Below are 19,779 nucleotides of genomic sequence, written 5' to 3'. Positions count from 1 at the left end.
ATCTGAAAATAATGATTCATCTATAATAATATGTTATATAAAATAAAGTAAATATTAACACTTTGTTCTTTAAACTTAACCAAGACAAAAAGTTATTCATTATAGTTCTGTGCACCAAAGTGCCATGTGAGCTGCTTTATTCTTTACTGCCCTTAACCTATTGGAATTTTATTGTACATCTGTAGAAGTCACTGACATTACTGACATTATAACAGAGTCTGGGCTTGTAGCTATGGATCAGCTGTTCCCCAAACAGGTTTTAAATGACAATCACTGAGCTGGATGTTCTTCTAGATTGTTTTCATGAGGAACTTGTACTCTTAGTAGTTAATTTTAATTCTAATTTTAGGAATTGTGCCGGTAACATCTGGCAGGGGAGACTACCAATGGATATCAGCCCTTGGCTGCAATTGGGTACATTTACGTTTTCAGTTCTCTGAAAATGTAGAATGATGTACATTGTCCCTGTGGAGAAATAAATAAATAAATAAAATAAAAAAATTATGTATGCATATGTAATATATAAGCTGACAGACATGTCAGGATCTGTATCTGTGGATCTGTGTGTATATGGTCGCTTTCTCACTTCAAATTGCAGCGGCGTGTTGCAGCGGCTGGCGGGCAGTGAGGGCATGGGCGAGTACACCAGGCCGTTGGGCAGCAGCGAGCCGCAGGGGTTGTGGAGCAGCGGGTGGAGGGGGTCCTCTGGGAGGGGCGGCGTGATGGGTGACAGCGGGCGAAGCAGGTGGTCTGAAGGTGCTGGTGTCATCTCCAGCATGTACTTGGCGCGGCGTTTCTTGAACGGTGCATTCAGATCTGTTTGGAAAAAAGTCAAGTTGCTGTAATTATTTTTTTATAATATTTCATATAGTATATTCATCTATATCACTTATTTCGAGCACCAATAACACTCAGTTGCTCAGTTCTGATCTAAACTTCCTTTTTTGCTTTATACCATTTGCTTCTAGAATAAAAGAACCTTCTCCATGTACCTAATTAAACTTATATTAGATCTAAACAAAACAGATGAGTGTCTTCCAGCTCTGGTGATTTCAGTGACTGATGCTGCAGCAGTGAATGAGTCATCTGAATAGAGGTGGAGGTGGTTGTTACGTACCGCTGGACAGTGGGTTGGGGGTGGATCTGCTGCTGGTACTTTGCTGGGAGGAGGTGGACTCTGTGCCGTCCTCCACACTGGCTGAGTAGCTTTCATCTTCTACCTGCTTGATCCACCTCTGTAGGAAGACACAACAGTAATGTTTGGTTAATAACAAAAATTGGTAATTTTATAAGAGTTATTTTACTCTAAAGATGTCCTGGAAAAAAAAGCTACATTTAACTGTATTTCGGACCTTTTTGAAGCAGCCATAAGTGCCGTCCATTTGGAGCGGGCGGGGCCGGTGTCTCTCGGGGTTGAACGGAGAGCCGAAGCGGACGTAGTGTCTGGGTGCGGTGCAGATGAGCGATGAGTGGGAGAGGCCTGGCAGCATGTTGAGGGTGGTGGCCAGCACCGTGGGGTCAGTGGTTATCCGCAGCGGCCGCTCCACAGGCAACTCTTGGTGGACCTTCTCCCCTCCGGGTATCTTGTCGTTTAACCACTCTGTCACCAGGTACTGAGACCGCACACACACATTCATCATCAAACTCTGTATTTAAAAAAGCAAGATACAGATGTGACTCAGAGAATAAAGTCTAACATCCTCTAACCTTCTTGGTTTTGGGGTAACGCAGGTTGCCTCTGTTGATGCAGCTTAGACCATGACCGTCCCCGTCTAGGAGATGACTGGGTCCCTGCCCGCTCTCCCCGTGACCTAGCTCAGCACCGTACGGGCCCTGAGATCCCTCCTCGTCCAGAGCGGCGCCCTGCTCAGAGGATGACGGTGTGGCTGCCACTGCTGCGGCGGCCGCGGCAGCCGCCGCCTGCTGCGCGAGGGCTTGACGCTGCCGCCGGGCGCGCTGGGATGAGCTGGAGCGGTAGCGAGAGATTCGACTTTTGGGCCGGGGCTTGCTGGGTCGTGCGGGTTTAGGTGGAGCGGCTGGGGCGGGCAGGCTGGTTAGTGAGGTCTTATCTTCAATAGATGGAGCCTCCTGTGAGAGTGTGTGAAGAGGCGAGGATTAAAACAGATGCACAAGAACAAGAAAAGATGAACGGATACAGATGTTTTCTCTCACTGACCACGACATAGGTGGTGCGTCGTGTGCTGACCCCAACTCCTGCGTTGTGGGTTGCGGGGGTGTTTCCGGCAGGGTTTCCGGCGGGGTTTCCTGCCCCCTCCTCAGTTTCCACACCCTCCTCCTTTACATCTGCTCCTCCCACTCTCCTCCGCCTCCTTTCCAGACTATTAAATGTCTACATGAAGACAGATAACATAGTTTAGCCCAGTTAATTGAGATATTTTGTCTTTTCAATTTCTGGACTGGACTGGACTCAATCATTAATATAAACATGTAGAAGGGAATGGTAGATTATATAGCAGCTGGACTGGAAAACTGTTTAAATGACGTACTCTTTTACTGGAGATGGCAACCCCATTTTCATCCACCTCTCCTTCTTCTCCCTCTTCCAACTTCATCTCATCCAGCAGTCTCTCCTGATGGCACACAGACAGATAGAGAGCATATGAGGAATGTCACCCAGCAGGAAGTAAAAGCAGGTATTTAAAACACACACACACACACACACACACCTCTGCATCACTGGTCCCTTGCAGGTCTTTGACCTCCTGGTGCTGGTCGAGGGTCTGGCTGCCGTCCCCGCTCAGGCTGCCCTCCAGCTCTCTCCTGCGGGCCTTCCGCCGTCGGGTCTCAGCTCCGACCAGGGGCGAGGGGGGCGGCAGGGAGGGGGGACTCAGCAAGCTCTCCCTGGGGCGAAGGTTGTGTTTCTGCACCGGGCAGTTCTGGTTGCCCTTATGGCAGGCACAGTCCACTTTGTAATTACTGGTGGGTTGATATGAGAGAGGAGAGGTTCAACACTGGAGGAATCATTTATACTTCATGTTAATGATGGATGGATTGGAGCTACTTTTGAATGATTCTTAGAGAGATGTGAGGTGAGGAGACAGAACCTACCAGCTATTGAACTCGTAGTCAAATCCAATGGTGACCTCAGCGTCCTTTGTGATTTGACTGACAGCGTAGATACACAGGTGGATCATGCCTTCAGCTATCATATGCCGAACCTGTGAGGAGGAACGGATGGATTATTTATCTTAGTTAAAAAGAAATATTAAAAGAAAGCACGCTGACAGACAAGAAAACAAAGAAACACTTAAAAGACTGACCTCAAATTGAATGACTCAATAAAAATAAAAATAAAGTTTAAAAAAAAAAAAAAAAAAAAGACTGACCTCAGCGTTGGGTGTGCAGGACCTCCTGATGAAACGGGCATCGTTTCCAAAAGTCCGAGCATCAACACACATCTCTACATCGTTAAACTTCGAGTAGAACAGCACGAAAGGGTAGGGTCTGTAAAACAGGAAGGTAAAGGTGTGAAAAGCAGCACACGGGTGAGAGTAAGCAGCTGTCTTTGAACCACACAGTGTAGCAGCTCATCGCTCATGTATCGTGACTCTTACTTTTTGAAGAAGTGCCCGTTGACCTCAAACTGTTGCTTGAGCATCACCTTCCCCCGATATTCAATGATGAGAGTGTCTGGTTCCAGGTTCTTGGCGGCTCGGAGGGTCTTTCTGTGTTTCTGCACCCGTGTGACCCGCCCCACCTGCAGCTGCACACACCAAATCACATGTTAGTCATTTACAGCTGCAGGAACATATTAAACATGCTATATTAAAAGTGTTTATGGTCTTTTATTTTATTATATTTGATGTTTTAAAATGATGTTCTACTTTATTTTATGTTATTTTATTAATATTATCATTCTGTAAGTTTTAACTTATCAATTTTATTATTCTGTTTCTTTTGTATTTTAAATCTTTTTTAACCTAGTTTTAGTTCAGTTTGTATTCAACTTTAACTCTTATTTCATTTTACTTTTGTCTTTTTTAATATAATTAGGCCTAGTTTTTTAAAAATCTAACTTTAATAAACCTTTTCTCTTATTTTTACTTATTTAATATTTCTTCTCTTACATTTTTATCATTCTTAATCTCTTTCACGTGAATTATTCTCAAATGTTTTGTTTTTTCTTTGTAATTGTTTGGCCTCATCATATTTATTACTTGTTCTGTCTTATTATCAATGTGTTAATTAACCTGTATGAAAAGTGCTTTATGAATAAAGTTTGATTGGTTAGACAGTTGTGACCGCTTATCTTTATTTCATTTTTATTAAGGCTAAATTAAGTTGACTAGATTGTTTATCTTTAACATTAAGCATGAACAAAAATAACTTGTTTGCTTTTAGTGGTTCATTAGTGAGTCTGGATCAGGACTAGGGGGACGGACCTGCATCTGTGAGCCCAGCACCGTGTTGTTACAGGCCAGCTCCGTGCGGTTGATGGTGTCCATGGCGTCGAGCGATGCGTGGATCTGCGTGGTGGCGGGAGGCGTTGCCCCGTCTCCCTCCGTCTTGGAGACGTTGGTGCTTGCGGCGCGGTGGAGCTGGAGCAGCGTCAGGACGTCGGCGCTGTACTGGTTGGCCAGAGCCTCGTCGTACTGGTCCGTCCACTGGCGGATCCTGCTCTCCCATCCCTCTGCCGTGTTCTCGTCCAGCACGTTAGCCTCTGTGGTCGAGTTCTGGACGGAAGCAGAAGATGGAGAGAGTTGAGACTGGAGTTTGTCTTTGTAGAAGAATAGAGGTGTGAAGCTGACAGCGGTCAGTGAATCTTACCTTCATCCTCATAGACTTCCTAGAACCCTCTCTGAACGCCTGAAACAAGAAAAAAGAACCCATATCATCACATGTACACGTTAGACAGTCAATATTCTACAACCAAATATAACATTTGACACAACACAGAACACAAACTCTTTCCCACCTTGACTTTCTTGCCCTTCGGCGTTCCGCGAGCCTTCTCTGTGCTCTTTTTCCTCTTTTTGGATTTGCTTCTTTTGACCCGGTTGACTGTGAGTTTGATGCTGGTGGGCGTGTGCTGGGTGGCGGTGTAGGAGATGGTGGAGGGTGACACCTCTTCGTCGCCGCTCTCTGTGGCGCTGCTCTCTCCAGCTGCCACAATACAAAAACACACAGGTATATTCAGTGGATATCATGGGGAGGGTAACATCTATACACTCCACAGGTCTATGAAAGAACTAATGAATGAGAAGTGAATGTACCTGAGACATTTTCTGTTTTCCTGTGTTGGCCTTCTGCTCCTTTCCTCCTGTCCAGTCCCCTGCAACTACAATGACACAACACATCAGGATAGTCAAATATTAACCCTGAAGTCAAACACAGAATAGGTTGTTGCATTAGTCCGAACTGAAATAGGAAAAATGTCATTCTCTTATAATGCACCTTACACATGGAACAATCTGAAAAAGGACTTAAAATTTGATTTTTTTTTTTTTAACCATCAATACAGCTGTTCAAATGACTTATCTCAGACATTGTTTTATTTGATTGTAACTGTTTTTAACTTCACTGTATCTTCCTAATAGTTTCTTTCTTTCTTTTCTTTTCTTTGACCTAATAAAGTTTTGTGTGTTGTTGTGTTGCTGTTAATGTTTCTCGACACCTTTGTAAATGAGGATTCCTCCTCAGTGCTCTTTCAAGGTAATATAATGGTTGATCAAATTAAAATGGTAACAGCCTGTACCAGAATTTAACACAAGTATCATTTAAAAAGGGATTTTGGCCATTAACAAAGCCCTGATGTCATGATTTGAGCAATGTTTGCACCATTTATAAAGTATGTAATATTTTTATTGTTATTATTTGTATATTCCATCTTATTTTACATGAATGTTTTTCTTTCTTTCTTCTTTCTTTCTAACATTGCTCTATACTGCTTTTATGTGAAGCACTTGATGTTTGTCTTTTTTTTTTGTTGTAAAGCACTTTGAGCTGCATTTCTTGTATGAAAGATACTATACAAATAAAGTTATCATCATTATTATGATTATTAGTGTTGTTAGTAGTAGTAGTAGTAAGTAGAAGCAATATTAACCATTCAAATAAAGTTTGCTTACATATTAGGCGGAAGATATTGAATTTCCATTTGTTAAATTATAATTAATGTTATAATGATAAAATGACACCAGAGCAGGTCAACTTGTAGCAGTCTGGTGACTCCACACTTTTCTCTGTTTCTCACCTGCAGTTGTCACATTTGATGAGCAGGCCATCCTGCGTCAGGCTGCAGTGACACCAGTTGGCCACGGCCCCGTCCTCCTCTGAGGAGCTGTCGCTGTCGGCGGAGTTGTCCTCGGTGGTGTCGTGATAGCGGGAGCTGCGTACCACGCCGTTGAGGTCCATGCGGGGAATGATGGTTTGGGAGAGCGGGGAGGCGGGTGGGGTAGGGGGAGGGGGCGCGCCATAGTTGTGATCCTGACAACACACAACGGAAGACTGTTGCATCTTCAAACAACGGGTGTTCAGGCAAAAAAAAGAAAAGAAAAAAAAGGAAAGGAAATAAAAAAAGGGAAAACGGAAAATGGAGACGAATGAAAATGAGGGCAAAAAAACAGGTATGTGAAACAGTACAGCTGTTAATAACGGAAGTAGTTTGTGGTTACAGAATAGTAGGATAGACATTTATGTATTTATTCAAGCTAGAGGCACCACCAATCCATCTTACTCTTAATGTTCTACTTTAATAGAACGAGGAACTTGAGAAGATTAGAAAAAAAAGAAAAGATTGGATAGATAAAACTGAGTTATTATTTTAGCTTTTTATTTTTTAAATGTTTACAATTACAGCCAAACTCATCTGTGATTAATGGAGAGTCAAACTACTTTTTACACAATAAGAACATGCTATGATTAGAACTGATGATTGAGAAAAGAGCCGTTTGAACTCACAGCATATGGTAGTCCCCGATACCCATGACTCTGTGCGCTCCCACAGCTGTGGTTGTTGTAGTTTTTCTCATTCACGGCGGGGCTTGCTTCAACTGACTCAGGGCTGGAAACATTTATAAAAAATAAAATTAAAAAAAGGATTATTTTTTAAAAGAAATTAAAAAAGAAAACAGAAAAAAAGAAAAAGAAAAGCACATGTTTCGATTATGCATTTCCAGAGCTGTTACGTAAACAAGTTTTTTAATAGAAAAGAAAAGAGACATCAATCAGTCACTAGATGGCACTAAGAGCCTGGAGTTGCTCTCCAGCCTTGGGAGAACAGCAATTTAGGAAATGGAATGTGTGCCGCCATTATGTTATGCAACTCCTTTTGCCCTTTAGCAGAGGTCTGGCCAGACAGTGAATAACCTTGCCTTATCCCCTCTCCCACCCACTGTCCTCTAAATGTGGACCAAACTTACATGTAATAGAATGAATATGACTAAATGTTACATTTTAAACCCTGTGGATTGTGTATCTCTGAGCACAGACAGTGTCAGGATTAATCTGCCTGACTGAGGTTTTGGAGGAAGCTAAAGGGGGCCGTGAGTAGGGGGGGGAGATGGGAGAGGCCGACTGCATTCCACATTACCTCAGTCACTTAAAGCAGACTTACCTACAGACACATGGCAACTGTTCTTACTGAGGCCGTCTGTGGACAGTAACTCAGACACTACTCAACACAGCTGTAGTCTGATGTGGAGATAGTCTACCTCCCTCATAATGATGGAGGGAAGGACAAGACAGAGGAAACAGTGATAAAAAAAACAAACAGAAAGAAACAAATAACAATTACAGAGATGACAATTAGGCTCCTGAGAGTGGTCTGTCCCTCCTGACAGAAATGTGCAAATGATTACTGTAATATAAAGACACCTAGTGCATCTATTCCAACATGGTTTCAAATGAAGCCTTCCACATTCTCTGCTAGATAACATAAAGAGGAGGAGGCTCTGCTCTAAGTGCAATCACTAAACTCTCTGAACTTTCAAAGTGGCTTTTGGTGTCAAAAATCTCCCTAATGCCACTAATACAGGGGTCAGTGTTACATTGCTTCATCTTTTAGACGGTGGCATCACATACTGGATTTCTGGTTAAGTTTAGTCTTTGGTGGACTGCGCTTCCCGTCTCTTGGGGGGTGGGGGGGGGGGTTTCTCCAGCATATTTTTGTGTAGAGGAGAGAAAACTGCTGACAGGACAGTGGAAGGAAAACATATTCATCACAACCCCAAGGTGCTACAGTTGTAGAGAGATGTGAACAAAAGGGGGGGGGGGGTTCTGCAAGGTTGCGTGAAGATATCGTGTTGCTTAGGGCAAAAAGAGCTGGCCTATGGACTACTATTATATTATACTCACTATGTCACGATGGGTTCAAACCTATTATTACAATCATTCTTGTACAGTTTCTAAAGGGAAAAAACTGCTGGAAATCTTTGGACCCCCCACAAAACTCCCTGGCGGATACTGACACCAAACCTGAGATAACTTTGATGATAATATAACCTAATTAGTAAGTTCTGGGGGATGTGGCAACGTCACCAGAATGAGGTAACATTAGTCACATACAAACCTCCAGTTTCACCAAATTATCTACAGCCCTTATTTGGACATGAGTGAACACAGCAGATGTTTGTTATAAAGGTTAAACAACAGAGTGTGCAAAACTATGTGTGCACAGTCAGTTAAAGTTTGTTTGAATTATTTGGAGCTGCATTTGCCACTGCATTACATCACTCCATTCAAGGTGATTTGAATGGGACAAAAATAAAACCCTGGTAGTAAGAGAGAGAAAAAAAAATCCTTTAAAAAATGAGAGCACGATTACTTTCGAGTAGCGACCATCTGAAGCGGCTTGCAGTACTTACTCTGATCCAGCAGCCATATCTGAGTAAGACGTTTCAGGTGTGGTGACTCCCAGCGCGATTACTATGCTCATGACGTCCAGCACAGCGACGCGTGGGAGTGGGGGGAAGAGGGGGGAGGAGGGCAGGATGGGACGGGGAGGGGAGGGGGGGAAGGGAGGGAGGGGGAGAGGTGAGGGGGAAGGGGGGGAAAGGGGGGAGGGGAAGGGGAAATCACAGGTTCCCAACTAAAGCGGCAGACCGCTCCAGAGGTGGGGCGCCGCCGAGCCGTAGCCCACGGCTCACGGTCATGGGGGGCCTGAGGGAGAAAGAGAGAGCGAGACAGAGTTAAATACTTAAACAAACACACACACAGCATGGTCACAGTCAAAAAGCCTGCTACGCCAGTCAGCATATCATGTGACATTATGGAAAAAAACGTCACTGTCCTCTATGTCTTTAAAAAGGTGATTGATTAATTATGGACTGATGCCTCTGACAGCTCATATTCTGATCTTTACATTCACTTATTGAATAGTCGATGAATTATTAACATGAAGAAACATTAGTCAACCATATGTGATGAGACACCCTGACTATGAATGATCAACCACATAGGAACAACTGGAATCATATGAAACTCTTCCTGTTTTTAACCAATCATTCAATGAGAGATCATTCAGGTGTGCTGCCTTTCAAAGTAAAACCAGTTTTCATTTGATCTTACCACCATGGTGGACAAAACAGTTTTGTTTTATTCTATTCTATTCTTTACATAAACTAACAGGATATCATTCCATTTTATATTTTACAGGCTGCTTTCTACCTTCAGTATGAGAGAAACCAGCAAACCCTTAAAATGAGCTAACTTGCATAATACAGCAACATGGAGATGAGACACCTACATGGAATGCATTTGTTAGTAGTGTTAGGAATGACACCTGTGCTTTTCCTGCAGTGACACGTCAACATGTCCACCATGACATGAAAAAAAAAAAAAAAAGGCAGTAGGCTGTCCTCTTATAGTGTAGTAAAAAGCAGAATATGTGTCTGTTACACTGACTTTCATTATGACTGTTAATTAGTTTAGCTGTGTAGTGTGTGTTTTCACATACATTACTGTTGTGTAATTGTATAAGCTGCATCGTCACCAACATGAACTTGAGGACAGGTACAACAGGAAAGTCACACACTATTTTTATGACAGCTTCCAAACAGTCACAAATTTATGACCTCTTTCATTACTTATTATTTAATTCATTCCATATATTTGGCTCACTACAGAGTCAACAGTGAGACACAATGCAGTCACTGAAGACCTGGTCAAAATTACAGGTCACGGCTATTAAACATTGACAGGTTTATCCACATAACCCCGACCAGTCAGAGTATGACATACAGGGAAACAATCCCTAGCAAATGAACAGCCAAATCTGCTGACTCATGTTGACAAAGGCAGTTTCTGTTGTTTTTTAGTTTGTGTTTTTTGTAATGGGAGCAGCAGCAGAGAGCTTTCATCTTTGCCTTGTGTTGGAAATGATAACTGGATATGAATATGGCGCGATGGGCATGTCTCTTCTCCGTGCGGAGGCTTTCAGCATGGAGGAGAGAGGGAGGGAGGCTATTCAAAGAGGAGAAAACAACCAACCCCCCCTTAGTATTAGGATGCACTAATAAAGAGAACCAACGGGGGGCGCCTTCCTCCCAGACGCCTGGAGGGGTGAGTCATCCGACATGAAGCCCGGCCCCCCGTCCAGTCATGTGACCGCACTCTGCTGAAACACTGGCCCACACTGCTCTGCTCCCTCTCTCTCTCTCTCTCCATGTCCCCCCACAGCCCGGCTATCTCGGCCGCCCCGAGCAGACGCGGAGCTGGAGGCGGTGGCTACAGAAAGAGGAACGGGGCCCAGCGCTCCGTTCACACGCTGCGAGGAGGGAGGATTTTGCTTACAGCAAGGTCATCTGCTGGGCAAAGGCACACGCAAGACACGTTACCTCACAAAAAAAGCACTAGTCTGATCAGTGTCACCACACCACAAGCTCCAAAATTAAAAAAACAAAAAACTTCCCTTACACAAGCAGAACTAACTGTACCATTCAAACAGTGGGGAGTGGTTTAGTAGTAAAAGAGCCATGTGAATTTACAGCAACAGAATGCGTGACATTTCTGTGCGAGCTCCCCCGGCTACTCTCAGCTGCGGCCCTCGCTCTCCAGCGCCACGGCAACGCCAGAAAGGCCGGGGACTTCCAATAATGTCAGAGAATGTCAGCCCCGTCCAGCTGGATACACACTGCTAGGTAGAGACAAATAATGGCAGCTAGCTAGCTGGTTACAAAAGGCAGAAACGCACTGCCACATGATACACAGATACTACTACACGCTAGATTTTGGTTACAGTAAAGAATGTCCGTTCTGTTGAATCATTATAGAGGTAGCATGTACAGAGCTTTCCATACGCCGCCAGCAAAACAGCACATACTATATTTAGGCCCAGCCAGCTGCTTTACTAATGCTGCCTTCCATTATTTATCTTTTAAGTTGGAGCTGGGAATGACGTCACACCCCAGTTTGAAGAGAGAAAACCAGTTTTAGCCATACTGTTCATATTCTGACTCATAATTAGTCTCCACACCAATTCACATTCAGAAATTCCCTGTCATGTTTAATTAATCCTTAATGAAGCTGTCAGAGAGCGAGCAGAGCATATACTATTTATTTATGGAAAAAAAGACACTATCTTATGGTCCAGGAGAACATTTTATAGAATAAAACATGCTTGAATAGTCTTTTTTAAAATTTGGTACATTTGCATGTACAAAAATGTGCATCAGTTGAACAATTTAAAAAAGAAAAAATATGCATTTTATTTCCTTTTTTATATACTGAGGATCACATAAGGAAAAGTCCAGCTAAAACAAAAGTGTATATGGTGTTTTTTTTAATTCCTCAAGTGTAAAAACAGGTCAAATTTGACCCTTAACAGGATGTAAGGGTCAACACTTATACCTGTTTATAAAGATACATTTCGCAGTATTTTGTGCATACAATCACCATAGCAACACGTCCACAGATAGAAGTTGGATAGCGCTGTGTATACGACAGGACTACACAGAGGACAGGAGTGCTAATAAACAGGATGTTACTACAACTTTCACACTGTTGAGCAGGGCAACAATCTAGGATTTTGACATGTTGGTTGGTGAGGTTCCCTCTACTTTCAGAAATTCCGACTTCCGAGTACAAATGGAACGCACCATGTGTTCATTTTTTATTCTAATAGAATAGTTTTAAATGAATAAGTTGCTATTCAATCTGCATGTGCATTTACAACCACTAGCCTCTAATTCAAAACAATGCAAGCATGATGATGATATAAAAGATGTGTCTATCTTCTGTCACATGCTCCATATGGATGTGTGCGTGCTTTTAGAAAGGTTAAGCCCTGCCAAGTAAAGAGCACAGTCATCTGAAACGTTTGACAAATAATAGCAAAAATAACTGATGACAAAACACATTAAGAAGTGCATTCATCGCACATCCTCATGAGGAAAAAACACACTGCTGACACACATTTGACGACTGCACGTTAACTATTAAAGTCCATTTACACCAAACACACACACACATTTATGGACTTGAATGAATGAACGATATTTATTCACAATGCGCTTCTTACAGCAGCATAACACATACATACAGCATAACATACACTGCAAAAAAAACACTGAAACAGACAGTGTGAGCCTGAGTCATATGAGGAAACTGGAGCCTCAGATGAAGATTAAGACGAAGATGACGCCTAGTTGAGTAGATTTGAGCCAAGTGATTCACACCTTTTGTTATTTTTGGTTTAACTTTATAGATAATTGAATTTAAAACCAATACATTGGTTATAAGACATGGGGTTAAAATGTACATGTTTACAATCAGCTGTCCAATCATTACAATCAGTGTGTATGATGTAATAGTAGATGTAATATGATGTACATAGACCCCTCTAGCTGGCTACTTCTCCTTGTGTAAAACCCTAATGAAGAAGAGAATGATATGAAAGGACACACAAAGGGTTAACAGGAGTTTATAGCATATTTAGACATGATGGCATGGAGAGGATCCCATGTTGTTGTTTTTTTTTTTTAAACCACTGGCTGTTTATTATGCTGTAGATGATGGCCGCCTTACAAAAATAGCCACCTCGCTCCTACCTAACTCACAAAGGGAGTCACTATTTGGGCCTCTTCCAAAAAAGAAACCAGACGGTGAACTGGGGAGGTAAATTCCATATGAAGAAGGAAAGCCTTTCTTTACCTCTCCCCCTCCCTACCTCCCTCTCTCATCCTCCTCCCTCCCTCATCCTCCTCCCTCCCTCCCTTTCCTTGTTCGTTCCTCTGCCCCATGAATACCGGGCTCAAATTACCAGCAGGCTCAACAAAGTCTTTTCACTTCCACTAGAACAGAGGCCATTTTGGAGACAAGTCCAAAAGAGAAGGGGGGTGAGGGACACACACACACACACACACACACACACACACACACACACACACATACACACATATACACATACACACATATACACACACACACACACACACACACACACACACACACACACACACACACACACACACACACACACACACACACACACACACACACACACACACACACACACACACACACACACACACACACACACACACACACACACACACACACAGACAAAATGAACAGCACAGGAGACCCCTCTCTTCTTCTCTCTATCTCTCTCTGCCCTGTCGTCTTTTTCTTTTTGTAACACACTGACAATACACTACAATATATGGTTCTCCTTCTATGAATCCTAACATGAGAACATATGTGCATCAGTTCAAAGTCATGAACACAGAGAACGCCACACCTCGTCTGAATGCAGCTCAGTGCAGGGGAGTTTTGCAAGTGTTAAATAACACACTGAGGGAACTAAAATAGACACACACACACACAGCCTGTAAGAAATGCTCATATTCCTGGACTTGTTACAGATTTAATGATTTGCAACATTGAATCGTCATAGTGGATATAATTAGATCAATGTGACATATTTCCAAACTAATTCAATTTAAGTACAAATATAGAATAAACCATAGCTGACTCACTGTACTGTTACTGTTACCCATTGAAAAAACTCACAACACATCTCACCTTTGTCACAATTCCTCTTTCTAAAAGGTTACTCAAGTGCCCAAACCAGGCATGTCGAGACTGTTCCATAACGGGTCGTGTGCCTGCAGGTTTTTTGTTCTGACCAATCAACAGCACACTATTCAACCAATCAGCTGTCTGAAGACTGAGGTCAGTTGATTCAATGAGTGGAGCCTGGTGTGCTCCTGCAGCCACACGGCCCTTTATGGAATAGACTGGACATCCCCGGTTTAAACTATAAGTGTGAAAATAGTGACTGTTCCCTGAATCACTCCCTTATTCACTTATTCACTACTCTCTATATAATAAACACTAATTTCAGATACTAACTAATCATCATCATTTGGTTTCATCAGCATCAGCTGTTGTGTTGTACTACAGCAGTTTTCACATCTTAAAAAAGTGGAGCTTTAATATGTGGTGTTGTTAGCAGAAAGTGGTCATAGACTACTTTTTTTTTGAATATTTGGGGGCAAAATATAGTGCATATATTTACTCACTCAGCATTCAGACACTCAAATAAAATGGTGTAGAGTAAATGTAGTGCACTGTATAGTAAATGTATATAGGGAATGATTTTTGACACAGTCAGCGTGTACACTACTTGGACTAAAATCCCCGCAATGCATCACTTTGCTCCTGAGATGACAGATGTAAAAATTACAGCTGTGTAACACTGTAAGTGATGGGACAAAAATGATCATAATGATTCATAGGTGTGACTAAACTCAATTCACAGGTCTTCAGTGAAAAAGAGTGATTCTCATATTGCAACAGTGACATTCTAGTTGACCACAGAGTAATGTAGAAATGACACCTGTAACAGACTAAGTGAGCAATAACTAATGTCTGTAAGTTGACCTAAATGTAGAATTAACTCTGTGGTGTCTCAACTTATTACACTGTGGGATGAAGAAAAAGCAAAACTAGAGTCTGGCTGTATTGCTTAATAATAATAATGATAATCTCTAGGGTGTGCTGGCAGTTTTCAGATGAATAGTCAGTAACCATGGCAACATGTGAACAGCCAGTTTAACTTTTAAGAATGATATCATGGTTTCATGCTCTTAAAAGTTTCAACAGGAAACTGATGACTGAACAGGACATGTTACCTCACAGCCTCATATCTCTCAGTCAGTTACTCTGCCTTCTTACATCATCAGATCAGATTTCTCCAAACACTTTGTCATTTATTACAAGAACTGCAAACATGAGCTGAAACACACCATGAAGCCTGGCTGTGGCTGTGGCAGCATGATGCTGTGGGGATGTTTCTCTGCAGCAGGCCCTGGGAGGCAGAGAGAAAAAACACCCCAAAAAACACAGCCAGAGCTCTACAGGAATGTATAAGTCCTGTGGCGGCCATGTCCACACCTCAATCCAATGAAGAATTATTATACAGAGGAAGTCTAACATAGCTGAATACTTAAATTTAGTGCACGCACACCCTTTGCTTACATTCACTCTAGCAAATTAGCTAAAGTTCCTCTTGGGAGAATGCAGGAGTGAAGGAAAGAGTGAATGATGGAGTGAATGCAGAAGTGAATAGAGTACAGTCTTTCACTGGAAGCTCACAGAGCACATCAGGGAACTTAAAAGTAAGGAAAGACGATCACGGGTGGGGAAAAACACCTCGGGCAGTTTGTCATTCACTAACTTCCATCAATGGCTCAATGACATTACTGAACATCTGGCTATTTAGACGGGTAGTTTTGAGCCTCTCCTTTACAGTAACATGAGGTCATCTTTACCTTTCAGAACAGAAGCTGGCTCATTCATGTGTCACACTTTGGTTAAAACTAGCCATGTTTGTTTTGGAAGCATTCCCACTTCACTAACTTGGAAACTTCTTGAACTGGCATGTATGTGATGAAACTTACTAACCAGATGGTGCAGTGTGCATACTGGTATTTACATGTACTGCCGCTCAACAGTCATCCATAAATAAACCATTCTGTTTACTGCTGGTCTGAGAATGGCCTGCTCAAAATTCTGCTTAACAACATTTTCCATTAATACAAGTTACATTTTGACACACACACCATAACAATAATGACATGTTTGGGTTGGGTACTGCACAAATACACCAGAGATCAATGGCTACAATAGAGTGACTTGACTGTCAGTGCATTTGGGCATTTCCATGATCTCATCCTTCCTCATGTTCACTATAAAACCATTAACTACTAAAATCTCCATATATAGGTTTGTTTTAATACAGAGAACTGTCTTTTGAACAGCATGAAAGCATCATCTGCTCAACAGAAGACACAACATGTAACAGTGTTATTTTAAATATGAACTCAGCTCTATTTACATAAGTAGAATAAGTAACTCTATAAGCTGTTTATTTCTTTTATGCAACTTCTTCATTGTATTAATGAGGATAGCTTGTTGGCTAAGCTTATTTAAAGACTATATGACCTTGTGTACTTCACAGAAAAACTCCACTGTGCATTAAATAAATGCTGGACTAAGTAAAAATGGACTACATTTATATAGCAGCCTTCCTAGTCTTACACAACATGTCACATTCACCCATTCACACACACATTCATATACTGAGGTGTTAACCTCTAATCTCTGGATTAATGGATGATCAGTCGCCCCAACACACATACAATAGATATTTATACATGTGTTATACATTTAGGCAGCACTGCAACTGACTGCTGTTGGCTGATAGGAGAGTGTCAGTCATGCCTTTTCCACATATGGCTTCAAGGCCTCCATTTATATATATATATATATATATATATATGTATGTATATATATCCATTGACATATACAGACACACATAGTTTGAACAGCATGTACATACTTGTCCACCTGTGCTTCACCAAACCTCCACAACACAATCATTGGAGTGAGATTACAGCAGGCCCCCTCACTCTGCCCCCGCACACATGCTCGCTGTACAAGGCAGGATATGAATATATGTGTGCGGCTGCTCGGTGCTGCGCAGGTCGAGCTGCACTCTGTGAGCTCCAGCAGGAGGAAATTGAAGATGAAGAGCGGGCGAATCAATAGGGCCTGGCTTTAAGACGAACGGGCGGGGGTATGTGGCTGAGGAGAAAGCGTTGGCTTATTGTAGATCTTATTTCATACACACATACAAACACATCTGCAAATAGGTAAAACAAACACACACATTACAAAAAGACACACACAATTTCAGGAATTCCAAGTCCAAGTAATTGGACTTGGTTAAAGACAAACAGATACATAAACCTTTGGCCTCTCACTACAAGCCTGAGTCATCATATGAAGGATTGTGATCATGATAACAGCATTACTGCCAAACCATGTGGTTCAGCTCATTTCCGTCATCACTACAATTATTTTTTAAATGCCTACCACAACAGAATGAAGATATGTTGGAGAACCTGTGTTGCCTCTGTTTGCTCAAGGCACCAGGCCACAAGACTTCAGCATCACCCCGGGAGAATGACATGGAAAGTGGTGCCCATGGTAGAGGAAGTCTAACCCAAGTCATCCAGCTCTGCTGTCAATCTTCCTCACCAGTGTCGGCTCCATCGATGATAAGCTAGACTAACTCAGACTGCTTCTGACCTCAGGGAGAGTAATGACAAACTGCTATTCCCTCATTTTCCCTGAGATATGTCTGTTAGAGAGAATCTGTGTTTGGAACTGCCTATTACATAATTAGCGAGTATATACTACATACTGCCTGCTAATACATACTACATACATAAAAAAAACAAACACCGTAATGCGGATTCAAGGTCCGTGTATCATTTGTTCATTTGAGGTTCCACATGTTTGTCTGAATGTAAAGTGAAGTTTCATAGTATAGCAGTGCTGCCCAGACTATCACTAGCTTTACGTACTAAACATAAATGTATTATTTTATTATCGTCCTCCCGCTCTCAGGCGTAATTTTCGGGGCTCAGTATATACAAAAGTTACAACATTTCAATAAATATGAATGTATGAACAGGACTGCCTTCTATAAGCGCCACGGTAGTCTCTCAGGCGGTCATTCATAAATTCATGTGCTGAAATCATATTCATGTAGTAAACCTACTGCCCAGATCCAGAAACTGCTAAATTAGTGCCTCAGACAAATTAACATTATTTTACACACACAGACAGCCTCATCTTTAACTGTGACCGTACCATCCACGGCGTAGAATCCAAAATATTTCCACAAACTGCTTTTCAGATGACTTGGGGTCATAATTATCCACTATGCGTCTCTTCATTTCCATTTTCAAACAAAACATATAATTCGCTTAATTTACAGATGGGTCAAGAGGGCGCATACTATAGCCTACAAAACTTTTAGAGCGCCTACTGCTGGATGAGATGGCAAACAAAAAAGTAAAAACAAACGGCCCAATGCGCTACGGGTGACATTTTGAAATCCGAATGGGTTATTTAGAGTTCGAATATGATTTTTTCACGTCATGTCCAAACGAATATCGAATAAAAAGTGACAGCCCTAGTATATACTACATACAGTGTGTATATACTACATACTGCCTACCACATACACAGTGAGTATATACTGCATACTGTACTACATACACAGTGTGTATATACTACATACTGCCTACCACATACAGAGTGAGTATATACTGCATACTGTACTACATACACAGTGTGTATATACTACATACTGCCTACCACATACACAGTGAGTATATACTACATACTGCCTACTACATACACAGTGAGTATATACTACATACTGCCTACCACATACACAGTGAGTATATACTACATACTGCCTACCACATACACAGTGAGTATATACTACCTACTACATACACAGAGAGTATATACTACATACTGCCTACTACATACTGCCTACTACATACGCAGTGAGTATATACTACATACTGCCTACTACATATACAGTGAGTATATACTACATACTGCCTACTACATACTGCCTACTACATACGCAGTGAGTATATACTACATACTGCCTACTACATACACAGTGAGTATATACTACATACTGCCTACCACATACACAGAGAGTATATACTACATACTGCCTACTATATACTCAGTAAGTATATACTACATACTGCCTGGCAAATGAATGAAGCCATTACCAGTAGCCAAGTATCCTAGAATCCATATCCCGTTAGCTGCCAGTGATATTGGAGATTCAGGTGAGAGTAACAATTAACATGTGTTCAGTTTATCCAAATAACAGCTGACTGTAAATCTGCTCCGATGTTTTCAGACATGTGAAAAGCTGCTGGTCAGGTGAGAGCAGCCAATCATCTCAGCTGCTGGCAGAATCCTGAGATGATATCTCTGCAACATTTAGATACATTTTGATCTGTTCATGTATTCAAATGAACACATTAGTCTATATTACACTTTATTTCATTTTATGGATGATTATTGTAGCTACAATCAATGAGGGTTAAGGTTAGGGTTGATTCTGTCACATTACAGTCAGGCAGGTGTGTGGAGGATTTGGTGATTAATAAAATACAAATATATTTAATATAGACTGATGTGTTCATTTGTATATGTATGTAAATGTAGTGACGTGTGCATAAAAAGCCTCAAAAGGCAACACTGTTGTTCTGTCCAGTAAAAACATGAAGCTTCACTTTAAATTAGATTTCAACATTTATCTTCCAAAAGGAATTCTATCATATATCTAAATGCTGCAGAGACATCAGAGCCAGCAGTAAATCACCAAAGACAGATATTGTTGGGATATTATCAATAATGATATTGATACTGCTTATTTATACTGATACTTATCAATGCTCTTGTTGATAGTACTCACCATAATTTGGTTAA

The 19,779-nt window shown here is 41.7% G+C and overlaps 1 protein-coding gene across 3 annotated transcripts in view; it reads right to left on the bottom strand.

Moving 5' to 3' along the window:
- Positions 1-19,779, bottom strand: part of setd5 (SET domain containing 5) — a 38,552-nt gene that overhangs the window by 8,928 nt on the left and 9,845 nt on the right. Inside the window, exons 2-18 of one of the 3 annotated variants that reach the window (XM_062415793.1) lie at positions 8,826-9,120; positions 6,922-7,024; positions 6,215-6,477; positions 5,235-5,299; positions 4,937-5,124; positions 4,789-4,827; positions 4,404-4,694; positions 3,576-3,724; positions 3,348-3,465; positions 3,070-3,179; positions 2,688-2,937; positions 2,508-2,591; positions 2,177-2,350; positions 1,708-2,088; positions 1,353-1,613; positions 1,118-1,235; positions 587-816 (exon numbers count right to left, since the gene is read on the bottom strand). In XM_062415793.1, coding sequence (XP_062271777.1) covers positions 587-816; positions 1,118-1,235; positions 1,353-1,613; positions 1,708-2,088; positions 2,177-2,350; positions 2,508-2,591; positions 2,688-2,937; positions 3,070-3,179; positions 3,348-3,465; positions 3,576-3,724; positions 4,404-4,694; positions 4,789-4,827; positions 4,937-5,124; positions 5,235-5,299; positions 6,215-6,477; positions 6,922-7,024; positions 8,826-8,896 — 2,895 coding nt within the window. In that variant the 5' untranslated portion in view covers positions 8,897-9,120. The remainder of the gene's footprint in view (positions 1-586; positions 817-1,117; positions 1,236-1,352; positions 1,614-1,707; positions 2,089-2,176; positions 2,351-2,507; positions 2,592-2,687; positions 2,938-3,069; positions 3,180-3,347; positions 3,466-3,575; positions 3,725-4,403; positions 4,695-4,788; positions 4,828-4,936; positions 5,125-5,234; positions 5,300-6,214; positions 6,478-6,921; positions 7,025-8,825; positions 9,121-19,779) is intronic. The other 2 variants (XM_062415795.1, XM_062415796.1) reach the window with 2 other exon arrangements.

This window comes from Scomber scombrus, chromosome 3 (genome assembly GCF_963691925.1).
Source record: "Scomber scombrus chromosome 3, fScoSco1.1, whole genome shotgun sequence".
Taxonomy (NCBI): Eukaryota; Metazoa; Chordata; class Actinopteri; order Scombriformes; family Scombridae; genus Scomber; species Scomber scombrus.
This window is presented reverse-complemented; position numbering and strand designations above follow the sequence as displayed.